This window comes from Rhinolophus sinicus, chromosome 4 (genome assembly GCF_057876585.1).
Source record: "Rhinolophus sinicus isolate RSI-liver-muscle chromosome 4, RSI-T2T, whole genome shotgun sequence".
In the NCBI taxonomy this organism is placed as follows: Eukaryota; Metazoa; Chordata; class Mammalia; order Chiroptera; family Rhinolophidae; genus Rhinolophus; species Rhinolophus sinicus.
Window position 1 is genome coordinate 57604841 of NC_142504.1, and position 25498 is coordinate 57630338.

The following is a 25498-nucleotide window of genomic DNA, read 5'->3' on the forward strand; positions in this document are numbered from 1 at the left end:
TGAGCAGGTTAACTGGTCTAAAAGTTACAAACAGAATTCTAGCATGAACATGCTTCCCCACAAATGTAAACTGAGCCTAAGCCAGGGTGGAAATGGAGATCTGGTTAAGTTAGTAGTTAGCTTTATCTGTAACAATGGTTCTCAAAGGGTGTGGGGAGACGATTTGCCCCCAAGGAGACATGTGTCAACATCTGGAGACATTTTTGGTTGTGCGGGAGGAGTCCTACTGGCATCTAGTGCATAGAGGATGCTGCTAAGCCCCTACAATGCATAGGACATGCCCTCACAACAAAGAATTATCAAGTTCAAAATGTCAATAGTGCTGATGTAAGACATGCTGCTCTGCAGGCTGTAAGGCTACAAAGGAGATATGAGGGAGACACTGGGAGTTTGGGAAAGAAACTGACAGCCATTGAGATGTTGTAGAGAAGCCAAGGGGAGAGAGAGATGTTCAAAAGGAAGAGCAGTCAAATGCTTTTAAAGAGCTCGAGGAGGTGGGAGTAGAGAATGGTCCTGTATATTTGGGGATCGAGAGGTTTTTTGAAAACCAGTAGAGTCAGTAATGATGAGAGTGAGTACCCATCTGGAGAAAGAGGCAGTAGTTGGGCAGTGGCAGATTACATGAAGGGGAGACCCATCTTACATAACTGGCCTCACAACTGGCTGAAGAGCCAGCAGCAGACAGTATTGATGGTGGCCTTTTTTGATGCTTGCTTTTAATCAACCCTAAAGTGGTCTCTACTGGGGAGGAGCAAGACTGTCTTTGGCACTGTATTGGTTAACATTTTAATCAATAACTTGGAAAAAATAAAGGAGACAGGGAGATCAACTATGTAGATGACACAAATTAGAAGGGTGATTAATACATGATTGGCACAATCCAAATTCAAAATTATCTCAAAATGCTGGAACCCTAGATTAACACCAGAGTAAAATTTGACCTGGCATAATGTTTTGGATGTAGATTAGTGCTACAATAAGAGGGAGGGATCCTGCTAGTGTGTAAAATAGGAAATAAAGTTCTGCATTCAGTCATTCTGTCTGGTTTCCCCATCGGGTGATGATGATTAGGGTGGGTAGGAGTGTAGCCTCGAAGAGGATATAAAACAAGATTAGCTCAGTAGCGGTGAATGTTATGATTAGGAATACTTGTAGAAGGATTAGGATGGTTATGATAGTTTTTTTGGTTCAGTGATTCGTTGGCTAGGTGATGTTGGCTTGCGATTAGTAAGAGTGGTAGGAGTCAGGTGGTTAGTATGAGTAGGGGTGTTCAGAGAGAGTCAGAGAAGAAGAGTACTTTAGCTTCGTGGTACTCCGAAGCTAAAGAGGAATTTAGGCTGTTGTCGGTGAATTGGTTTAGTATTGGCAGGCTTAGTAGGCTGATTATCAGGCTGTATACTGTGGGGTTGATTCAGATCATAGTGTGTTTTGATAGTCACATGAGGGGAACCAGTATAGTTGTAGGAATAATGATTTTTAGCATTGTAGTAGGCTGAGATTTTGTACATGATCAACACCATAGGTGTTAGACACTATAACAAGCAAGGATAAGCCCAGAGCGGCTTCGCAAGCTGCGAACACTAATAGCACAATTGGTATCATGCTTGATGTAGTCAGATGTGTGTTTAGGATTATTACTGCTACTATGACGAACATAGATAGTATTATACCCTCTAGGCATAGGAATGAGCATATTAGGTGGGATCGGTATAATAACAAGCCCAGTAGGGAGATTGTGAAGGCTAATATAGTATTTATGTAGACTAAGGCCACTTGATAATTATGAGTATGTTCATAATTTAATGAGTCAAAATCATTTGTTTTATTTAAACTAATTATCATTATTCAGTTCATTCTAGTCCTTTTTGAGACAATTCATAGGCTAGGCTGATGGCCAGTAGGGAGATTAGGAGTAGGGCTGTGGTAAGCATGACTTTCAGGTTGTTAGCTTGGGGCGCTCATGGTAGGGGTAAGAGGAGGGCAATTTCTAGGTCAAACAGCAGGAATGTAATAACTACCAGGAAAAATTTTATGGAGAAAGACAGGCGGGCAGACCCTATGGGGTCGAATCTGCATTCGTAAGGACTTGATTTTTCTGAATAGACATTGGTCTGTGGGAGTCAAAATGAGATAGTTATGAGTAACAGGGCCAGGAAGGTATTTGTTAGAAGGGTTAACATGAAGTTTATTATTCTTTTTCGGGGTTTACTGAAACTAATTGATTGGAAGTCAATCGTACTATTTAATACTAAAAGAATAGGATCCTCATCAATAAATAGATACATATAGGGATAGTCATACAACATCTACAAAGTGTCAGTACCAGGCAGCGGCTTCAAACCCGAAATGGTGTTTAGATGTGAAGTGAAATTTTAGTTGATGTAGAAAACATACGATAAGGAAAGTTGAGCCAATAATGACATGTAGGCCATGGAATCCGGTGGCTATAAAGAATGTTGAGCCATATACTCTGTCTGCGATTGTGAAGGAGGTTCCGTGGTACTCCGAAGCTTGCAGCAGGGTGAAATAGAGTCTGAGGAAGATAGTAATAAATAGGGCTTAAAGTATATGGTTGCGATTTCCTTCTATTAAGCTGTGGTGGACTCAGGTGATAGATACTCCTGAGGCTAATAGGACTGATGTGTTGAGGAGGGGGACTTCTAGGGGGTTGAGAGGGTGGATGCCTGTGGGTGGTCAGCATCCTCCTAGTTCAGGCATGGGGGCTAGGCTTGAGTGGTAGAAGGCTCAGAAGAATCCTGAAAAGAAGACCTCTGAGATAGTAAATAGGATTATTCTGTATAGGAGGCCTTTCTGTACGATTGGGGTGTGATGTCCTTGAAAGGTGCTTTCCCGAATGATGTCTCATCATCATTGGTATATGGTTAGTATATTGGCTAATAGGCCAAGGGTTAGCAGTACTGTGGAGTTAAAGTGGAATCATATTACTAGGCCGGATGTTAGAAGAAGGGCGGATAGGGCTCCTATGAGTGGCCAAGGGCTTGGGTTAACCATGTGGTATGCGTGGCTTTGGTGGGTCATTAGGTATTATCATGTAGGTAGAGGCTAACCAGCAGTGTAAATACATAGGCTTGGATTAGAGCAATGGCAAATTCTAAGATTGTCAGTAGGACAAGAATGATGAACGTAATGAAGGCAGTAGCTGTGCTGATGCTTAGCAGGGCTAGTGTGGCACCACCCATTAGGTGAATTAGGAGATGTCCAGCAGTAATGTTGGCTATTAGCCGTACGGCAAGGGCCATGGGTTGAATAAATGGGCTAATGGTTTCGATAATTACTAGTATGAGAATTAGGGGTAGAGGGATTCCTTTTGGTAGGAAGTGGGCTAGGGAGGCTTTTGTCTTATGGCGAAAGCCTAGAATAACGGTTCCAGCTCATAGGGTGATAGCCACACCTAGGTTTATACATAATTGTGTGGTTGGTGTAAAAGAGTGGGGCAGAAGTCCTAACAGGTTTGTTGAGCCGATGAATAGGATAAGGGATATTAGCATTAGAGTTCAGGTTTGGCCTTTGGGGTTGTGAATGGCTATTATTTGTTTTGATGTTATGTGAATTAATCATTGTTGGATGGCAACGAGGCGGTTATTAATTAGTCGGTTTGTTGAGGGAAATAGGATAGTGGGAAATATACTAATTAAGATGACAATGGGGAGACCCATTATCGTTGGGGTAATGAAAGAGGCGAATAGATTTTCATTCATTTGGTTTCTCAGGGGGTGTTGTGTTTTGATGACTTGACTTCTAGGGGTTCCGGGTTGGAGTGGAAGGAGTGTTTTGAGACTTTTAACTGCATTATGATAAATAGGGTGAGGATTATAGAGAGGATGGTGATCAGTCATGTAGACGTGTCTGGTTGTGACATTTCATTAAGGCGGGGGTTGGTCCTCAGTCTTTAACATAAAAGGTTAACACTGCTTAGCTTCTTAATAACTTTATACTATTGATGACGATCATTTTTCAAAGTGTTTGAGTGGGACTAGTTAGAGGACAATTGGCATAAAGCTGTTTGATCCACAAATTTCTGAGCATTGGCCGTAGTAAAGGTCAGGTTGAGTAGATAGGAGGGTTGTTTTGTTTAGGCATCCTGGGATGGCGTCTGTTTTTAGGCCCAGGAAAGGCACGGCTCATGAGTGCAGGATGTCTTCAGATAAGATTAGTATACAGATAGTCATTTCTATGGATAGTACAACTCGATTGTCCACTTCTAGTAAACGGAGCTCGCCTGGCTTTAAATCGGATGTGGGGCTCATATATGAGTCGAAGCTTAGGTCTTCGTAGTCTGTATACTCGTAGCTTCAGTATCAGTGATGTCCCATGGTTTTAACAGTTAGGGATGGGTTGTTGATCTCATCTATTATATATAGAATTCATACAGATGGGAGGGCAATTATAATGAGGATAATGGCTGGGAGAATGGTTCAGATTGTTTCTACTTCTTGTGCGTCCATTGTGCTAGTGTGGGTGAGGCTGGTTGTTAGTATAGTGAAATAATGTATAGCACTAGGGAGCTAATTAGGAAGACAATCATTAGGGTATGGTCTTGGAAGTGTAGTAGTTCTTCTGTGATGGGTGATGTGGCATCTTGGAAGCCTAATTGGAAGGGGTACGCCATGGAGATATAAAGGGCTTTAACCTATAATTTAACTTTGACAAAGTTATGTAAATTTTACTAATACCTCTCTGGTAGAGAAAGACATAATGGATATGACGTTGGCTTGAAACCAATATAAGGGGGTTCAATTCCTTCCTTTCTTACTTTGGATTTACGTAGGTGGGCTCTTCGAATGTGTGGTAGGGTGGGGGGCATCCGTGCATTCATTCGAGATTAGTTGTTGTAAGTTCGACTGTTAACACTTCTCGTTTTGACAGGAAAGCTTCTCATACTATAAACACTATTAAAATTACTACTGTAAGTCAGATGAATGACCCCATAGAGGATACTGTATTTCATGTTGTGTAGGCGTCTGGATAGTCGGAGTATCGTCGTGGTATTCCAGATAGGCCTAAAAAGTGCTGAGGGAAGAAAGTCATGTTGACTCCTACGAATATGATGAGGAAGTGGATTTTTGCTCAGGTCGTGTCTAATGTATAGCCCGTGAATAGTGGGAATCAATAAACGAAGCCACCTATAATGGCGAATACAGCTCCTATGGATAGGACATAGTGGAAATGGACTATGACATAGTATGTGTCATAGAGTATGATGTCTAGTGATGAGTTAGCTAGTACAATCCCTGTTAGGCCTCCTACAGTGAATAGGAAAATGAAAGACTTATGAGGTGTTCCAAAATAGCAAATGGGAGATGAGGGTGATTCATTTGTCCGTAGTCATGTGAAAAAGACTTAGGGTCTTAAGTCCCCACAAAGGTAATGCAATTTCTAAAATCATTATTGCAACTGTGTTTGCATCATTAAGAGAATCTTATGTTTAAATGATGATTCAAAGTTTATAAAAAGCATTGTGTGTGCTCTATCATCACTGCTCTCACAACAAAATCCTCTGAACAGCATAGTGTATGTATTATTACTCCCATTTCAAAAGTGAGAAAACTGAGGATCAAAAAGATTGACATTACCAAGGTTATAAAGCTCTTAAGTAGCTAGAATGTGATCAGAATAGAGGTCTTCCAACCTCTGGTTCCATGCTTTCTCCACCACCAATCCCACCTGAGAACACTGGGTTCAGTGCACAGGGAATGAGGTAAGCAGACGCTCTGTGCTGTCAGAACCATACCTGGAGGGTGGTGAGCCCTTAGGGATGCTGAATCAGATTGTAATTTGATTGTGTTCATCTATTCTAGTGTACAAACTAGAGTTTATTTAAGGGAATTAACCAAGGCTGTAGATAAGTGCAATAAAAGCAAATCTTGAAGATACTCTGCATGTTCAGACTAGGTCTGGAAGAGGTACAATTTGCTACTGCTTTCAGTTTATTCCCAGAAATTATCTTTTACAGAATTAATGTATTTTGTAAATATGGGATTTTTGTCCTGTAATATTTCCACTCATGAGTGCCAGTTATAATGACAGAGGGAAAAAGCCAAGAAGATGATGTCTCCTTATGTCTTGCTCCTGGCTAATTCAGCAGTTCCAAAAGCACGGTTGGGATGTTTCTGTCCCACTTAACTTGGTTAGCCATAGCCCAGAGTATGTCCTAGTTTCAATCTTTCTAAACATAGAGAAGGACCACTGTAATTGTTGTCCTTTACTGAGTATTCTTCCACTTTTTCTCAAACAAATAAGTTTAGGTAAAATATTTTATTTTATTTTGAAGTCAACATAGGCCTATTTGAATCTCAGATAATAATCTGAGATCTCTGCTAATCTTGGTCTGTTTTTATGTTTTATGTTTCTTCTAGTTAAATCCTTAAGGCCTAAGGCCATATACTCTACTAACCTGTGCCTACCCTTGGAGCTTGGGGTAGGGGTAGGGCGTGGGATGTAGTTGTCGAAGGACAATGAGGGAGCTGTTACCAACAGGAGGAATGGATGCTGGGAGGCAAAAACAACTGCATGCACTCCAGATTCTCCCTGTGCAGGAAAACCACCTTTCCTCTCCCCTCTTCCCCATCCCACAGACAATCTCCCTCATACCCTGAGCACTGGATCAGCCTGACCTGGGACTGTGAAAACAAAGTTATCGATAATACACAATTTCCCTGGGGATCTTATAATTTTAAAGAGTTTAATATCCCAAATAAAATTCTAATGAAGTGAGAATGTTATTTTTTGGTTAGGATTTTGTTTAGTTTTATTTAAGTGTATGTTTGTTCAGTGAAATTTTTTGGAATTATTTTATGTTATTTTGTTTTATTTTATCTTATAGTCCCCTTTTCTGTGCTGGTTGGCTTCTCAAACCACCATTTCAACCCACCACCCCTTCCTGGGAGGAAAAAGTGTTAAATTAATCTTCAGCTGCACCCATCCAATTTTCTCCCTACTTTGGTACAGGACGTGACATCAACCAATCATTCTAAAATAAAATAAAGAACCCCTGACAGGGAGCAGCTAGTCGGGCTGATTTGAAGCTCCACAAGAGGATTCTATGTGTCTTGGGCCTCTGAGCCCTGCACGGGAGACACAGGGTCTGGTCCTGGTCCATGTGTCAGCATATGGAAGGGAAAGCCATTCCTTGTCTAGGCCAGATGCTGACATGCATGGGTCTGCAGGATGAAGCACATGGCAAGTAAAGCAGAAACCAGGGCAGGTGCATGGGGATGTTTGAAGCACGCAGGGAGGACTATCCCACAAGCTCAACTGTTCTTGAAAATACAGCATATCTCCTTCAGGTTAGGGCTGTCAAACTGGGGCCTGTAGAGGGGCTAGACTGTCTCCAGGATACTCCTGACTCAATAAAGCATTGTATTTCAGACTTCCAGGGCGTCTGTTGGCACTTCTAAGTCGATGTACATGGTTTACTGAGACCCAAGAGTTAGAACTGGGCAAGGAGGCTTGGGAATAAGATCCTCTAATACTAATTATATTTCTGCCTCCTTCACTAACCACATCCAAGTTCATATCTCAATTGCAAAATAAAGGTGATACCATAGAGTTTATCGTTAGTTTGCCAGTGTAATTCTGGTACAGTGTGGTTTGCTTACAAATGCAAACTTCCCGTTTCTAGTTATTCCACTCCCTCACTGGTCTATTCATGTCTAGAAGACTGTTATGGTTCTTAGTTTGCAATGTGTTATGGTGATCCTAAATCGTGGTTCTACTCACTTTCAATATACTTTTGATTCACAGCTTCAGACTAATCATACATACATCCAAACCAGTTGTATCATTGAAACAAACAGCTTCACCAGTCTTTTCTCCCACACTCAGGGCACATACATGCTTCAATCGATTGGATCTGCCACCTTATCCCTCGTACTCCATGTTGTATGAAAAGCTGTTAACAGCAGTAGAAGAAACCAGCACCTTTGGACTTGAATAAAGAAATGGAAACTCACCTGACATTTTCCTGGGCAGTTATGTCACCCTTTCTGGGATAATCCCCCTTTCCCCTTTCCTTCAATCAATTCTTCTTTGATTTTGGTATTCCATGATTTTTATTTTCAAACCAAATCAGGATTGACAAAAGCTGTGCATGAAGAACTGCCTTCTTCTAAGATCTAACCTTCAGGCATATCTCCTCTATTTTCAATGAACTGCTAGCCTGTATGCAATATTAAGAAACAGCTGTCTCAAGGTCTGTGTATATATCTCCACATACCTCCATTACTAACAATGAAATATGAATGCAAGTTATGCTATACTTGACCAAATGGTAATAAATGTTTACTTCCATTTATATAATTTAAGGAAAAATTTGAGCATTAAGCATTCCAAGCTTTTATACGCCCATGTGTTCTGAGCAGAGCCACATTTTAAAAAATCATTTCTAACAACCAACTCCAGAACTAGGAGTTGATCACCCTTTTCTTTCCCTCCCACTTTACTTTTCCCTGTGCATATTATCCATGCCAAAATAGCAGTGGAAAACCAAAAATTTTTATACATTCAACTCATGATTCACATGTGGCATGAGTCCCATCAGCTGGAACTAGCCTAGACATATGGTGCAAATATTACATTTTCCAAGAAATAATAACAGCAAGACAAACACCTGCTGATTTAATGCAGTACATCCCAAATAGTTGTGAGTATTGTGGCTCAACTTGAGCTTAGAGCAGTCTAGGAGGGACATGCCCCTCATGAATACTTACCACACTGAAGTACAAACTTGTGCACAAGGATATCTCATTATGTAATGATGAGGCTCCTATTCCCACTGTATTGTGTAGAATGTGATAAAGCAAACAAGAAGAATGGAAGAAGGTCATAGATTGGTTTGAATACCTGAGTTATGTACTGTTTTGTTCTGTTTTGTCTAATCTAGCTACAGTTCTCCCACACAAAGAGGAAAAAATGTATAATCTCATGACTTCTGTTAAAGCTAGGTAATTATTTGCATGGCAAACAAATTTTTATTTTAACTTTTATATTGGTTTTTTCATGCTGTTTTATTTTTTTCTTAATTATGGTGTTCAAATTCCTTCACATCTGATTGTCCACAGGAACCACACTGAAAAAGCTGCAGATAGTGATGGTGCTTGTTAGGGGTCAAGGGCAATACAGTACTTCTCCTTTGTCCACTGTGGTCCTCCCAGAGCAGAGACCTAACATCTCAAAGTCATGTGGATTTGTGTCAAAATAGACATCCATTTTCTTTTAGCATTCAGTAAAGGGATATCCCAGAAAACAGTGTTTTTAGAAAAATAGTTGCAGGCTCCAAAGACATTCTAACCTCTCAATTACATTTGGAATAAATGCAAGCATAATAGTCGTTTGCTATTTTTCTAACCTTATTATCCATGTTGTCTGAAATATGTCATAAATGAAAGTGTTTTTCTTCACTGGGAAAAGAAGAGCTAAAGGGGCCTATTGTTGAAATGTCACATTGTTGTTTTTAATATAGAAACAGGAAGAAATGTGAGAAATGTAAGACAAAGTTAATTTCATATGAAGCCATGTCTTGTGCTCATTATGTCAATCTGTGTCTGGACAGTGCATTAATTATGTTCCCTGCACTCCAAAATGAAACATTCTTTTAGTAAGAATTATTTGCAATGCCCAGCACCCCCTGTTGCTGTGTATTTATTGTCAATCAGGGAATATATATATATATAACTTTAGCCTTCAATTATTGTCTAAAACGAATATTTACCAAGATAAAATGGAATGTGTAAGTTATATAATATAGAATTTGAGGGATCTGTAAAATTCAGTACACATTTTAATATCTGAAAAATTATGATTCCAATGGAGCCATTACTATTTATTTATAAAATCAGAACATAAGGATTATGCAAATCGTTTCACCATTCTAACTCTTTAAACACATGAAAGTATAAAATTACTGCTGAAATTCTCTTTTAATACATGACCATATATTCTTTAACAGTAAGTATATTTTTGTGCAAGCCAATAAGCTGGACCGTCTAGTATAGGAGGCATCTTTCACTTTTAGAATTTGGTGAGATTTTATATATATATATATATATATATATATATATATATATATATATATATATATATGAATTAATGAATATATACACATATATTCATTAATTCAAACACTCAATTCATTTTTTTAGTAGTTATTTGTTAGTCATTGGCAAGGGAGACACGTTCAAATGACGAAACCTGCTCCTAGGGAGCTTTATAATTTACACAAATGTCTAATTAATCTATTAACTAGATTAATTAATGTTTATTCTACCCATATTCAGAAGAAACAAGGTATCCTAGAAATTATATATAGATGGATAACTTAGTCATAAATGGTTTTTCAACTAATTTTTTCTTACCTGTCCCCACCCTCAATGCCATGACTCTGGATGTATCCCACCAAGCAAGCATTACAGGAACAGTATTTCATAAAAGCATAAAATTCCAAAAAAGGAAACTCTGGTGTCAGAGTCAGCTACAGAATGGAAAGCTTCCTTAACAGGGTTCCAGTTTCCATTGTAACCTTCCACAGAATCCTTAAAACAAAGAGGAGTACAGACCATTATAGAAAGATCGTTTTTATTTTTCTATGTCCCTAAAGATATTTCTTTAGTTTATATTCCCTCATATATGAGGCTGATTTTTAAATTATGTATAATTTTTATTATATAATAAAACAGCTATAGGAGTAAATTATGCTATTAACTTTGGGAGGTATAAACCACCCAAATCATATAATTCAATCGGCAAGGCAGATCTATTTATTACCACTTGTTTGTTTTTTGTTTTTTTTTTAATTTAAAGTATGAGTTTTCTCCATGGAGGCATACTATAAAATCAATCACTTATAAACAACAATTCCCCTAAAGCAAGATCTTTTAAAACTGGTTTTATTAAGAGTGTATTAACCTTAATTGAGGGGGAAAAGAACAATAAATAAGAGAAAACTGCCTTTGAAATGTTATAAAGTATTAAAATAAGAATTTCATGAACATCACATTTTCTATCATATGAAGATGATAATCCTAAAAATACAAATTGATTATGTATATTCAGGAGAAGTATTCTAAATCTGCTGAGTTCTTTGTAACTTTCTGTGTATATAAGTTGACAGCGGTTGTGAAAAAATTTTAACCACCATTATTGTAGCACAATTTCTTGGATGGAAAAAATTAAGACAGATATATGATTTTGGGGTAGGCTTTAAATATGTAAAATCTAAGTATTTTCTCTTTTAATACCTGATCATATGTCCTTTAACAGTAAGTATATTTTTGTATAAGCCATTGAGCTGGACTTTCCAGGACAGTTAAACTGTTAAATCAATGGCATTGTCAGTCCATGTGTCAAACCATGTGTCTAAAATTTAGGTTCAGAAATTTTTTCAATTGCCACAAATGCTTTCCCAGTCAAGATAAAACACTTTCAAATGAAAGTAGTTGGAACTTTACATAACAAATGTGGTGCTTTATTATTATTAATATTATTATTACTATTATTATTATTACTATTACTGTTATGTACTTCAGTGTTCATTTAAACTACTGCTGCAATTCTATATTATAAAAATCTAGGATGGATGTTTCAGCCATCATAAGGTCAAAAGAGAAAGTGTTATTTTCCTGTTAGTGACATGTAGTCCCTTTGTTCCAATAGAAAAAAAGTTGCCCAGAGGTAATAGATACAGTAAATATCATTCCATTAGCCTACTTCTTGCAGTTTCCAATTTATCAAAGGAAATATCTAAAACAATTTTGTTGAAAGTCTTTGTTCTAGTCAATAGCAGACATCTACCTTATTAGGCTGATTTTGCTTACATCAACAAGAGAAATGTCACATGATACTCAGGCCCAGCTTTCTCTTCCCTCATAACACCTTCAAGGAATGTCAATAAACTCACTTTGGTATGGCATTGTGTGTGCTCCTTATTGCAAACAGAAGTCTAAAATAATGCATAATAATTTGTTCTTACTGAATATAAGGAATAAAACAACACAGAAGGTTACCACCTGCTATGATAAACAACCCGTGGAAAAATTATTTATCAAATAAGCATAGTATGTGCTCAAAAATCCATGAATAAAGGAACAGCTTTTTAAACAAGTTCCTTGTGTATGCCTGTCAGAACTGCACATAAACCACATGGGCTTCATTTGGTGAGTGTCCTTTATGTTAAACCAGGCATACATGGGCTTATTGGATTCATACCTGTTGAGATGCTTTTACGAAAGCTTCAAGCCACAACTTAACACCCTGTGTGAAACACCCTGTGTGAACCTAGGACATGGGTTAGCAGTAGGTAAAAATATTGTGTCCAACAGCACATATGATAACTCCCAATATTGCAATGGTATTACCTCTGGCCTTCTCTTGATCCTATCCACAAGTTTTTTCTATATAATAAAATTTAGAGGCTTGGAAGGAGGTAATATTAGAGAAAAAGTGTGCGTAAAATTGAGAAGAAAAACCTGAAAAGTCTTAATATTGCATTTTTATACACATGCTGGGTTTATTTTAGTTTCATTCTAACTGAAAATAACTCTTCTCTTGAGGTACAAGTTAAAAATTAGCCTAAACCGTAATTTGCAGAAAGGAGTAGATGACATTGTTTTGTGTTTTAATCTGAGAATTATTCTGAAATCAAGATTAGATTTCAGTTCTCCTGATATTTTTGGCCATACTTTTCCAATACACTGTGCTGACAATTCATTAATTATATACTGTTAAAAAAAATGACACATGTAGCTCATATTCAAGATGTGGTTGAAATATGTTTAAAGATTGTTCACTTAAGGATATATGAAGGGAGTTGTGGCAGATCAGTCTAACCTTTATCAGTGCAGGAATCATCACATTTATAGCTGGAAAGAGACACTTAAATGCGGTGACTAGTTTATCCCGGAGATTAGGAATCTGAGACCAGGAGAGCTGTTTGCTCAAGGCCACTAAGCTTTAACTTGGGTGCTAAAAGTATGCCCTGTCACAGAATATCCTCTGGGGTCCTGGGCTCCTGAGCCTGGCATAACCATTAGGAAATTTTCCAAGAGGGCAGAAAAGATGGAAGCCACGATGGACCTGGTATATCACAGGGGATGCCATGAATCCATAGCCAATGGACTGCTTACTACCATGGCCCCTCTGTACGAGTTTGCTGGGGCTGCTGTAACAAAGGACCACAAACTGGGTGGCTTAAACAAGGCTCTAAGTCCAAGATCAAGGTGATGATGGCTTTGGTTACTTCTGAGGGCTGTGACAAAAAACTTGTTCCATCCCTCTGTCCTAGCTTTCACTGGTTTGATGGCAATCTTTGGTATTCCTTAACTTGTAGGTCTCTGCCTTCATCTTCTTCTGATGTGTGTGCCTGTGGCCCCTTTTTATAAGGACACTAGTTGTATTGGATAAGGGTCCACCCTATGACCTCATTTTAACTTGATTACCTCTGTAAAGACCCTAACTCCAAATGAAGTCACATTCTGAGGTACCAGGAGTTAGGACTCCATCATGTATTCTTTGAGGCACACAATTCAATCCATATCATCCTCCTTCTGGCCATATTAATAACTGTTGTCAGCCCCAACAGTAATAGTAATTATAATAAAAACCAGCTTATACTTACAACCACACTATTAACATGAACTTATTAAAGGCTTTTAATTGCTATAATAATAATCATGGAAGAAATAAAAATGTTGCTTATGAATTACTGTTATTTAAAATAGTGTAATATAGTAAATTAATAATTAATATTATGGTATCTGTTTAACTAATATGGGTTAATGAAAATGACTGTGACCACAATAAATTTCTTCACTACTTAAAAAAACAAAAAAAAAATTTTTTCCATGTATCACCCTGTGAAATAGCTACTTTTCTTTCCCCTTTTATAGCTGACAAAAATTAAAACAGAGAAGTTAATTAACCTGCCCAAAGTGAGTGGTATAGCCAAGATTTGAACAAGGAGCCTGGCTCCAGGGCCCAAGTACTCAACCACCATTCAACCATTCATTAAATGCTTATTACATTCTGGGTCTTGTGCTAGGCTCTAGGGGCAATGATAGTCTTTGCTATCAGGGAGTTCATGGTGTAGCAATATAATAATGCATTTTTCTCCTTCATTTGAGATTTGGCCTCTATTTTGAATATGAGTGTCCCCACTAATACCTGCACCCTGCCCTGGCTCCTGTGTACATTATAGTATCATTAAAAAACAATAAATTAGAAAGATGCTGTAGGGAAAGGAAACAGGAGCCATTGGCTTCACTGGAGATGAAAGATGGACAAGAATACGTTCATGTAGAAATAGTATTTGAGCCTGTATAAAATTGGGGAAAATAAGTTAGATTTATCAGCATGAAGAAAACATTTTATTCTTCCTGAGATAGTAAACAGAGAAAAAAGTAGAAGACTAAATCAGCCTAGGTACCTTCATATCTTTAAGACCTGTGAGAAAACCAGTGGTTCATCTTCTCTCACTTAATCAGCACCCAAGAGAGAACAATAAGCCTCCTTAAAATTTCTTACCAAGGAATAAACCACTGGGGTAGTTGCATATATCTTCTACAGTTCCAACACGAAAGTTCAATGATTATAAAAAATAGTGCCTTTTCTTTCCACATCTTGATAAAAATTCACTTCAAGGAGTTTGAAAGCAGTTTGTTTCCAGACCCTATTCCCAGACTTCCTGATGCCAACAGGCACAAAAACCCAACCTTATCTTTTCTATACATTCCTTCCATTTGATGTAAAACTGTTAATCATTGAAATGTATGTACCCTAATTGAAGCTTCTCATGTACCAGATGTACTTTTCACTTACACCTCTGCCTATATAAGTTCCCAAGCTTTTCCATATTTGGAGCACTCTTTCAAGGCTTCTTGTTCTACTCTTGGGCTATATATATATAGTCTTCAGCAAGGCCGAAATAAAGCTCTTTGTAAAATTTTCAGAGATTTGGGTTCTTTGCATTGACATCTTGGAGAGCCCAGCTACAAAGAGATATTTTGTTAATTAGAATTTATTGGGGTGATGATGGTCAACAAAACTACATAAGTTTCAAATGTACAGTTCTACAATATATCATCTATATATTGCATTATATGTTCACTGCCCAGAGTCAGTTCTCCTTCCATCACCATACGTTTGACCCCCTTTACCCTCATCTACCATCACCCCTCCACCCTTACCGTTTGGTAAGTACTAAACTGTTATCTGTGTCCATGAGTTTTTGTTCCTTTATTTGCTTATCTTGTTCCTTTGTTGCCTTCAGTTTTATGTCCCACATAGGAGTGGAGTCATATGGTTCTCGACTTTTTCTGTCTGACTTATTTCACTTAGCATAATAATCTCAAGATCCACCTATGTTGTCTCAAATTTCAGTATTTCATCTTTTCTTATGGTAGAGTAGTATTCCATTGTGTAAATGTATCACATCTTCTTTATTCAATCATCTATCAAAGGATACTTTGGTTGTGTCCATGTCTTGGACACCGTAAATAATGCTGCAATGAACATCGGAGTACATATATCTTTATGGATAAATGTTTTCAGATTTTTTGGGTAGATACCCAGGAGAGGGATTGCTGGGTCATATGGTAATTCTATTCTTAATTTTTTTAAGAACCTCCACACTGTTTTCCATAGCGGCTGCACCAATTTTATTCCCACCAACAATGTATGAGGGTTCCTCTTTCTCCACAGCCTTTCTAATACTTATTATTATTTGTCTTGTTGATGATAGCCATCCTAACAGGTCTGAGGTGGTATTTCATTATGGTTTTGATTTGTATTTCCCTAATAGCTAGTGAAGTTGAGCATTTTTTCATATATCTGTTGGCCGTTTATATGAGGTCTGATAATTAAGCTCACAAACTTGTTTTAACGATGTTGCTAACCATTTTTTGATATTAGAAGGATTATTCATTATGAATTTGTACCAACTGGATAAACAGTTAACCAAGTTTATTGTTTCAAAGTACTGAAAATGCTGCGTGAAAAAGTTAGACGAAAACAACCTGAACTTTTCTCCAATTCATGGTTCTTGCATCACAACAATGCACCAGCTCACACAGCACTGTCTGAGGGAGATTTTAGCCAGTAAACAAATAACTGTATTGGAACACCCTCCCTATTCACCTGATCTGGCCCCACATGACTTCTTTTTTTTACCCGAAGATAAAGGAAATATTGAAAGGAAGACATTTTGATGACATTCAGGGTATCAAGGGTAATACGACGACCGCTCTGATAGCCATTCCAGAAATTGCTTCGAAGGTTGGACTAGGTGCTGGTATTAGTGCATAGCTTCCCAAGGGGAGTACTTCAAAGGTTACCATAGAGGTATTCAGCAGTGAGTTACATAGCACTTTTTCTAGGATGAGTTTGTGAACTTAATTGTCTGATCTCGTATGTCTTCAGGGGAGAAGTTTCTGTTCATGTCCTCAGCCCAGTTTTTAATTGGATTGCTTGTCTTATTGTTGTTGAGTTGTACGAGTTCCTTATATATTTTGGATACTAGCCCCTTATCAGAGGCGTTGTTTGCAAATATCTTCTCCCATTCAACTGGTTGACTCTTTGTTTTGTCAGTGGTTATTTTTGCTGTGCAGAAGCCTTTTAGTTTGATATAGTCCCATTCATTTATTTTAGCTTTTACTTCCCCTACCTTTGAGGTCAAATTCATAAAATCCTCTGTGAACCCAAGGTCCATAAGTTTAAAACCTATGCTTTCTTTTATGCAGTTTATTTTTTCAGGTCTTATTCTTAGGTCTTTGATCCATTTTGAGTTAATTTTGGCATGTGGAGACAGATGGCAGTCTAGTTTCATTCTTTTGCATGTAGCTTTCCAATTCTCCCAGCACCATTTATTGAAGAGACTTTCTTTTCTGCATTGTATGTTTTTGGCTTCTATGTCAAAAATTATCTCTCCATATTTAATATGGGTTTATTTCTGGGTTTTCAATTCATTTCCATTGATTTGTGTGTCTTTTTTCTGCCAATACCATGCTGTTTCAATTAGTATTGCTCTGCAGTACAAGCTGAAGTCAGAGAGTGTACTATCTACTGCATTATTTATTTTTTTTAGGATTGCTTTAGCTATTCAGGGTTTTTCGTGATTCCATACAAATCTGATGTGGTTTTTTTGTTCTATTTCTTCAAAAAATGCCATTGGGATTTTGATGGAGATTGCATTAAATCTGTACATTGCTTTGGATAATATGGCCATTTTAACTTTGTTGATTCTTCAATCCATGAACACAGAATGTCTTTCCATTTCTTTGTATCTTCTTCAATTTCATTTTAAAATATCTTATAGTTTTCAGTGTATAGGTCCTTCACATCCTTGGTTAAGTTTAATCCTAGGTATTTTATTCTTTCTGTTGCAATTGTAAAAGGAATTTTTATTTATTTTTCTGAAATTTCTTTGTTAGTATATAGGAATGCAATGGATTTTTGTACATTGATTTTGTAGCCAGCAACTTTACTGTATTCAATGATTGTTTCTAATAGCATTTTGGTCATGATTTTAGGGTTTTCTATATAAAGAATCATGTCATCTGCAAAAGTGACAATTTAATATCTTCACTCTCGATTAAGATGCCTTCTATTTCTTTCTCTTGCCTCATTGCTCTGGAGAGGACTTCCAACATTATGTTGAAAAGCAGAGGTGATAGGGGACAGCCCTCTCATGTTCCTGAATGTAGAGCAAAGGGCTTCAGTTTTTCACTATTAATTATGATATTAGCTGAGAGTTTGTCATATATGGCCTTTATTATGTTAAGGTTTTTCCTTCCAGACCCATTTTATCAAGTATTTAATCATAAATAGATGTTGTGTCTTGTCAAATGCTTTTTCTGCATCTATTGATATGATCATATCATTTTTTGTTTGTTTTTTATTTTGTTAATGTGGAGTATCACATTGATTGATTTACATATGTTGAACCATCCTTGCATTCCTGGAATGAACCTTTCTTGATTGTGATGTATTATCCTTTTAATGTATTGTTATAATGCGTCTGGTGTTATTTTGTTTAGGGTTTTTTTTGAGTAGTTACTGTTAAGTTTATGTAAAAGAAAGTTTTATTATACAGTAGTCCTTTTCTTTCAGCATGCTTCTTATTTCCATTCCCCTTTGTAGGTTCAGACCTTTTATGTTTTTGTTGTCACAAGTTACTCCTACTTATGCTGTGAATTGTTTTCTGAGTTGCAGTTACAAGTTGTCCTTTTTCCTTTTCTTTTTAATTTTTTTTTCTTCTTCTTCACCTTTTGTGTTATGATTAAGTGTATACTGGCCTATTTTGTGTAGTGGTTGCCATTTCCTTCTTCTGTCTGTCTGTTGATAGTACTGGTCATGGCTTTGTGTTCTTTTAATTTTTTGTTTCAGGTCAAATAGCCTGTTTTAATATATCTTGTAATGCAGGCCATGTGTTAGAAAATTCCCTCAGCTTCAGTATGTCTGAAAGGTCTTTATTCCTCCTTCATATCTAAGATATCATTGCTGGATATATTATTCTTGGCTCATAATTTCCTTCAATAGTTTGAATATTTGATTCCACTCCCTCCTGGCTTGTAGAATTTCTGCTGAAAAAATCTGATGATAATCTAATGAGTTTTCCTTTGTAGGCTACCATCTTCTTTTCCCTGGCTGCCTTAAGAATTCTTTCTTTGTCATTAATTTTTGACAGCTTCATAATATGTGCCTTGAAGAAGGCCTGTTGGAATTGAGGTAATTAGGTGTTCTATGTGCTTCTTGGATTCGAGAATCCAATTCTTTCTATTAGTTTGGGAAGTTCTCATCGACTATTTGTCTCTCTTCCCTTCTCCCTTTCTTCTCCTTTTAGTATATCCATTATTCTTATATGGCTCTTTCTGATGGAGTCAGAAAGTTCTTGTAGAGTTATCTCATTTCTTTTAACTCTCAAGTCTCTCTCTTCTTCCACCTGTGTCATTTGCAGATTTCTATCTTCGATGTAACTAATTCTTTCCTCTATCTGGTCAACTCTACTATGTAAGCTGGCTATTTCATTCTTCATTTTCTTTATTGCAGTCTTCATCTCCAGAATTTCTATTTGGTTCTTCTTTAAAATTTCAATCTCTTTGGTAAAATGTTCATTTTGTTCATTGATTGTGTTTCTATGTTCATTAAACTGCCTACCTCTGTTTTCTTGCATCTTGTTGAACTTTTTCAGAACTGCAATCTTGAATTATCTGTCATTTAAGTCACATATTTCCATGTCTTTAAGTTCATTTTATGGACACTTTTCATTATCTTTCTGAGCTGCCTTGTTATCTTGGTTATTCATGGCAATTAATGAATTATTATTTCTCTTCCTGGGCATCTATAGGAGTGGGTTCTCCAACAGGTTGATATGAAGAGGTGTTTTTTCTGCTTTCCAGTAGGTGTTGCTGGAATGTTTTATTTTCTCTCCCACTGTAGCCATTCATTTTATCTCATACTACAGCATTATATTTTCTCTTGCATTGTTCTGGCTTCTCACACAATGTGGGGTTTCCTGGAAGGTGAGCTTCTCCTGTGTGAGCAGATTGCCTGGGTCTCAGGGCACCACCTCCATGAGAGGATGTGGAGGGCGATAGAGTTCTGAGCTTCTGAAATCCCAAAGCTGCCCCTGCAGCCCAGTGAAGAGCCTGTGTGTCTCAGTGGCTCCGGTTGCCCTACAGGGGTCTCCTCAGAAAGGCCGGGGTGGGGTGGGCTGTGAAATGTGGCTGGTGCGTTTTGGCTCCAACCAGCCCAGGGCTGTCTTGTCCCTACAGTTCTTTCCCTATCACTGGAGTGTGCATCTGCCGCTGCAGGACAGTCATTACAATTCTCAGAGCTATAGGTATTTTGTTCTTTAATCTGACACTGCTCCGTTTCTTCTGGAGGATAGGGGTGGGGGTGGGGGGTTGGGGGAGGTGGCCAGGCTTGGTGTCTTTATTTTCTGTTTTCTTCCTGGCAGTGAGGGATTAAGCCACGGTTCTCACCTGAGGTCTCTGCTCTGAATGCTAGGTTCAACTGTTTTATATGCTGATCCCTCAGGCAAGACTGTGGGCCAGTGGGAGTGCACCTACATTGTGGAGTCTTCCCTCTCCCAAGGCTGTAGTGAGCTTCAGTCTGCATCCTGCAGCCCGGCAGCCAGTGTCTCTGCACATCCCCCTTTCTTCCTCCCCCACTTGCCCAATTTGCCCACCTTCAGGTGATTGGATGTGCAAGTCTCTCAGGCATACTTGTGTGGTACACAGGGAGTCCTTTGTTTAATTATAGCTGTTCAATTTGTTGTAACTTCCAAGGGAGATTTCAAAAAGCACTTCCCATGCCACCATTTCTTTGATGTCACTACAAGACTTTTTTTTTTTTCATTTTAATTAATTTATTTATTTTTAATTAGTTTGAGGTGCACAAGACAAAGCAAAACTTAGACGATTATCATTTATATCCCTCACACTGTGTGAACCCCCCTCCCCCCATCCACTATCCCTCTGTACGTTCCCCAAATTAATTTTCAAACCCCCATGACCATCTTGTGGTTACCGACTATTTTTCAAAACCTCTCACCTTCCCCTTATCCCCACACCCCCGCCCCTCTAGCAACCCTCTGTTTTTCCTCCATGTTTCCAAAACTGTATTAGTTTATTCACTTATTCTTTTCTTTAGATTCCGCATATAAGTGAGATCATATGGTATTTGTCTTTCTCTTTCTGACTTATTTCACTTAACATAATGTTCTCTAGGTCCATCCATGTTGTTGCAAATGGTAAGATTTCTTTCTTCTTTATGGCTGCGTAATACTCCATTGTATAAATGTACCACAGTTTCTTAATCCAGTCATCTACCAATGGGCATTTCGGTTGTTTCCAGGTCTTGGCTATTGTGTATAGTGCTGCAATAAACACAGGAGTGCATAAAGATTTTTGAATTGGAGTTTTGGATTTCTCCGGATAGATACCTAGGAGTGGGATTGCTGGATCATAAGGTAGTTCCATTTTCAGATTTTTGAGATACCTCCAAACTGTTTTCCATAGTGGCTGCACCAATCTGCATTCCCACCAACAGTGCACCAGCGTTCCCTTTTCTCCACATCCACGCCAGCACTTGTTGTTTGTTGATTTATTGATGATAGCCATCCTGACTGGGGTGAGGTGGTATCTCATTGTGGTTTTTATTTGCATTTCTCTCATGGTTAGTGAGGTTGAACATTTCTTCATATGTCTGTTTGCCATCTGTGTGTCCTTTTTAGAAAAATGTCTCTTCATGTCCTCTGCCCATTTTTTAATTGGATTGTTTGTTTTTTTGGAGTTGAGTTGAGTGAGTTTTTTATAAATTTGTGATATTAACCCCTTATCAGATATATCGTTGGCAAATATCTTTTCCCAATCAGTAGGATCCCTTTTTGTTTTATTGATGGTTTCCTTTGCTGTGAAAAAGCTTTTTAGTTTGATGTAATCCCACATGTTTATTTTTTCTCTTACTTCCCTCGCGCGAGGGGATATATCAGTAAAAATCTTACTCCGGGTAATGTCTGTGAAGTTTCTTCCTATATGTTCTTCTAGGAATTTTATGGTTTCAGATCTTACATTTAAATCTTTAAGCCATTTTGAATTTATTTTTGTATGTGGTGTAAGGAGGTGATCCAGCTTCATCTTTTTGCATGTGTCTGTCCAAGTTTCCCAGCACCATTTATTGAATAGACTGTCTTTACCCCACCTTACATTCTTGCTTCCATTGTCACAGATTAAATGGCCATATAGGCATGGATTTATTTCTGGACTCTCTATTCTGTTCCATTGATCTATGGGTCTGTTTTTATGCTAGTACCATGCTGTTTTGATTACTGTAGCCTTGTAGTATAATTTGAAGTCAGGTATTGTTATACCTCCCACTTTGTTCTTATTTCTCAAGATTGTTGAGGATATCTGGGGTCTTTTGTTATCCCATATAAATTTTAGGATTATATGTTCTATTTCTGTGAAAAATGTCATTGGTAGTTTGATAGGAATTGCGTTGAATATGTATATTGCCTTAGGCAGTATGGACATTTTAACTATATTAATTCTTCCTATCCACGAACATGGTATGTGTTTCCATCTATTTGTATCTTCTTTCATTTCTTTCTTCAGTGTCTTATAATTTTCTGAGTACAGATCTTTTACTTCTTTGGTTAAATTTATTCCCAGGTATTTTATAGTCTTTGGAGCAATTGTAAATGGAATTGCTTTTTTAATTTCTCCTTCTGATGTTTTATTATTGGTATATACAAATGCAACTGATTTCTGAATATTAATTTTGTATCCTGCTACTTTACTAAATTCATCTATCAGCTCTAATAGTTTCTTGGTGGAGTCTTTAGGATTCTCTAAATATAGTATCATATCATCTGCATATAATGACAGTATTACTTCCTCCTTACCGATTTGGATGCCTTTTATTTCTTTTTCTTGTCTGATTGCTGTGGCTAGAACTTCCAGCACTATGTTGAATAGAAGTGGAGAAAGTGGGCAACCTTGCCTTGTTCCTGATTTTAAGGGGAATGGTTTTAGCTTTTCCCCATTGAGTATGATGTTAGCTGTGGGTCTATCATATATGGCCTTTATTATGTTGAGATATGATCCCTCTATTCCCACTTTCTTAAGGGTTTTTATCATGAATGGCTGCTGAATTTTATCAAATGCTTTTTCTGCGTCAATTGATATGATCATATGATTTTTATTTTTCATTTTGTTAATGTGGTGTATCACATTAATTGATTTGCGGATGTTGAACCACCCTTGCATACCAGGGATGAATCCCACTTGATCATGGTGTATGATCTTTTTAATGTATTGCTGAATTCTGTTCGCTAGTATTTTGTTGAGGATTTTTGCATCTATGTTCATTAGCGATATCGGCCTGTAGTTTTCTTTTTTTGTGGTGTCTTTGTCTGATTTTGGGATCAGGGTGATAGTGGCTTCGTAAAAAGTGTTTGGGAGTCTTCCCTCCCTCTGGATTTTTTGGAAGAGTTTGAGGAGAATAGGTGACAATTCTTTTTTGAACGTTCTGTAAAATTCAGCTGTAAAGCCATCTGGTCCAGGGCTTTTGTTTGTTGGGAGATTGTTGATTACTGATTCAATTTCCTTGGTGGTAATCAGTCTATTCAGGTTTTCTGTCTCCTCTTGAGTTAGCCTTGGAAGGTTGTATGCATCTAGGAAATTGTCCATTTCTTCCAGGTTGTCAAATTTGTTGGCATACAGTTGCTCATAGTAATTTCTTAAAATTTTTTGTATCTCTGCGGTGTCTGTTGTCACTTCTCCTCTTTCATTACTGATTTTATTAATTTGGGTCCTCTCTCTCTCTTTTTTAATGAGTCTGGCTAAAGGTTTGTAAATTTTGTTTATCTTCTCTGAGAACCAAATCTTGGGTTCACTGATCTTTTGTATTGTTTTTCTGGTTTCTATTTCATTTATTTCCGCTCTGATCTTTATTATCTCCTTCCTTGTACTCCCTTTGGGCTTATTTTGTTGTTCTTTTTCCAGATCCCTTAAGTGTGAAGATAAACTGTTGATTAGTGATGTTTCTTGTTTCTTTAGGTAGGCCTGCAGTGCTATGAACTTCCCTCTTAGGACTGCTTTCGCGGCACCCCATAGATTTTGGGTCATTGTATTTTCATTTTCATTTGTCTCGAGATATCTTTTGATTTCTTCCTTGATCTCCTGCTTGACCCATTCATTATTTAGTAACATATTATTCAGCCTCCATGAATTTGTGTGTCTTCCAGTTTTTTTTCCTGTAGTTCATTTCTAATTTCATAGCACTGTGGTCAGAGAAGACAATTGGTATGATTTCTATTTTCTTAAATTTATCCAGACTTGTTTTGTGCCCTAACATATGGTCTATCTTGGAGAATGTTCCATGTGCGCTTGAGAAGAACGTGTATTTTGCAGCATTGGGGTGGAATGCTCTGAAAATATCGATTAAATCCAAGTGGTCCAATGTGTCATTTAAGGCTGTTGTTTCCGTATTGATTTTCTGTCTGGAAGACCTGTCGACCTGTCCCTTGTTGTCAGAGGTGTGTTGAAGTCCCCTACTATGATTGTGTTACTGTTGATCTCTGTCTTTATGTCAGTCAATATCTGTTTTATATATTTAGGTGCTCCTATGTTGGGTGCATAGATGTTTACTAGGGTTATGTCCTCTTGTCGAATTGATCCCTTTATTATTATATAGTGCCCATCTTTGCCTTTTAATATTTTCTTCATTTTAAAGTCTATTTTGTCAGAGATAAGTATTGCAACTCCAGCTTTTTTCTCATTTCCATTTGCATGGAATATCTTACTCCAACCCTTCACTTTCAGGCTGTGTGTGTCTTTTGATCTGAGGTGAGTCTCTTGTATACAGCATATACAAGGGTCTTGCTTTCTTATCCACTCAGCCACCCTATGTCTCTTGATTGGAGCATTTAAACCATTTACATTTAAAGTGATTATTGATAAGTACATAGTTATTGCCATTTTTAAATTTGTGGTTAGATTGTTTTCATCTTTCTTCTATTTACAGAAGTCCTTTTAGTATTTCTTGCAATGCTGGCCTGGTGGTAATGAATTCCTTTAGCTTATTCTTTTCTGGGAAGCTCTTTATCTCCCCATCAATTTTAAATGATAGCCTTGCTGGATAAAGCAACCTAGGTTGTAGGCCTTTGTTTTCCATCACTTTGAGTATCTCCTGCCACTCCCTCCTGGCCTTCAGTGTTTCTGCAGAAAAGTCATTTGATAGTCTTATGGGAGTTCCCTTGTATGTAACCCTCTGTCTTTCTCTTGCTGCTTTTAGGATTCTCTCTTTGTCTTTAATCTTTGCCATTTTAACTATAATGTGTCTTGGAGTGGACCTGTTTGGGTTTATCCTGGTTGGAACTCTCTGCACTTCCTGGACTTGTATGTTGGTTTCCTTCATCAGGTTAGGGAAATTTTCAGACATTATTACTTCAAATATGTTCTCATTCCCTTGTTTCTTCTCTTCACCTTCTGGTATTCCTATGATGCGCATGTTGTTGCGCTTGATGTTATCCCAGAGGTCTCTTAAACCATCTTCATTGTTTTTTATTCTTTTTTCTTTCTGTTGTTCTGTTTGGGTGATCTCTGCTAACTTGTCTTCTAAGTCGCTGATTCGATCCTCTGCTTCATCTAACCTGCTGTTATTTCCTTCAAGTGAGTTCTTTATTTCAGTAACTGTGTTCTTTAGTTCTAACTGGTTGTTCGTTATGATTTCTACATCCTTCTTGATGTCCTCTCTAAGCTCCTTAAACATTCTTATCATCAGTATTCTGAACTCTGTCTCTGATAGTTTGGTTACCTCTGCTTCATTTAGTTCCATTTCTGGAGGTTTCTTCTGTTCTTTTATTTGGGATATGTTTCTTTGTTTTCTCATTCTGGCTGACTCTCTGTGTTTGCTTCGATGTATTAGGTAGATGCCCTGGAATTCTTAGTTCTTGCTGGATTAGTATATAATAAATGTCCTTTAT

The 25498-nt window shown here is 37.6% G+C and overlaps 1 protein-coding gene across 8 annotated transcripts in view; it reads left to right on the top strand.

The window, feature by feature from the left end:
- Nucleotides 1-14956, top strand: part of HECW1 (HECT, C2 and WW domain containing E3 ubiquitin protein ligase 1) — a 527464-nt gene extending 512508 nt beyond the window's left edge. For all 8 annotated transcript variants that reach the window (XM_088797859.1, XM_088797857.1, XM_088797858.1 and 5 more), the window contains one exon: nucleotides 7846-14956. In XM_088797859.1, coding sequence (XP_088653985.1) covers nucleotides 7846-7957 — 112 coding nt within the window. In that variant the 3' untranslated portion in view covers nucleotides 7958-14956. The remainder of the gene's footprint in view (nucleotides 1-7845) is intronic.
- Nucleotides 14957-25498: the final 10542 nt, after the last annotated feature.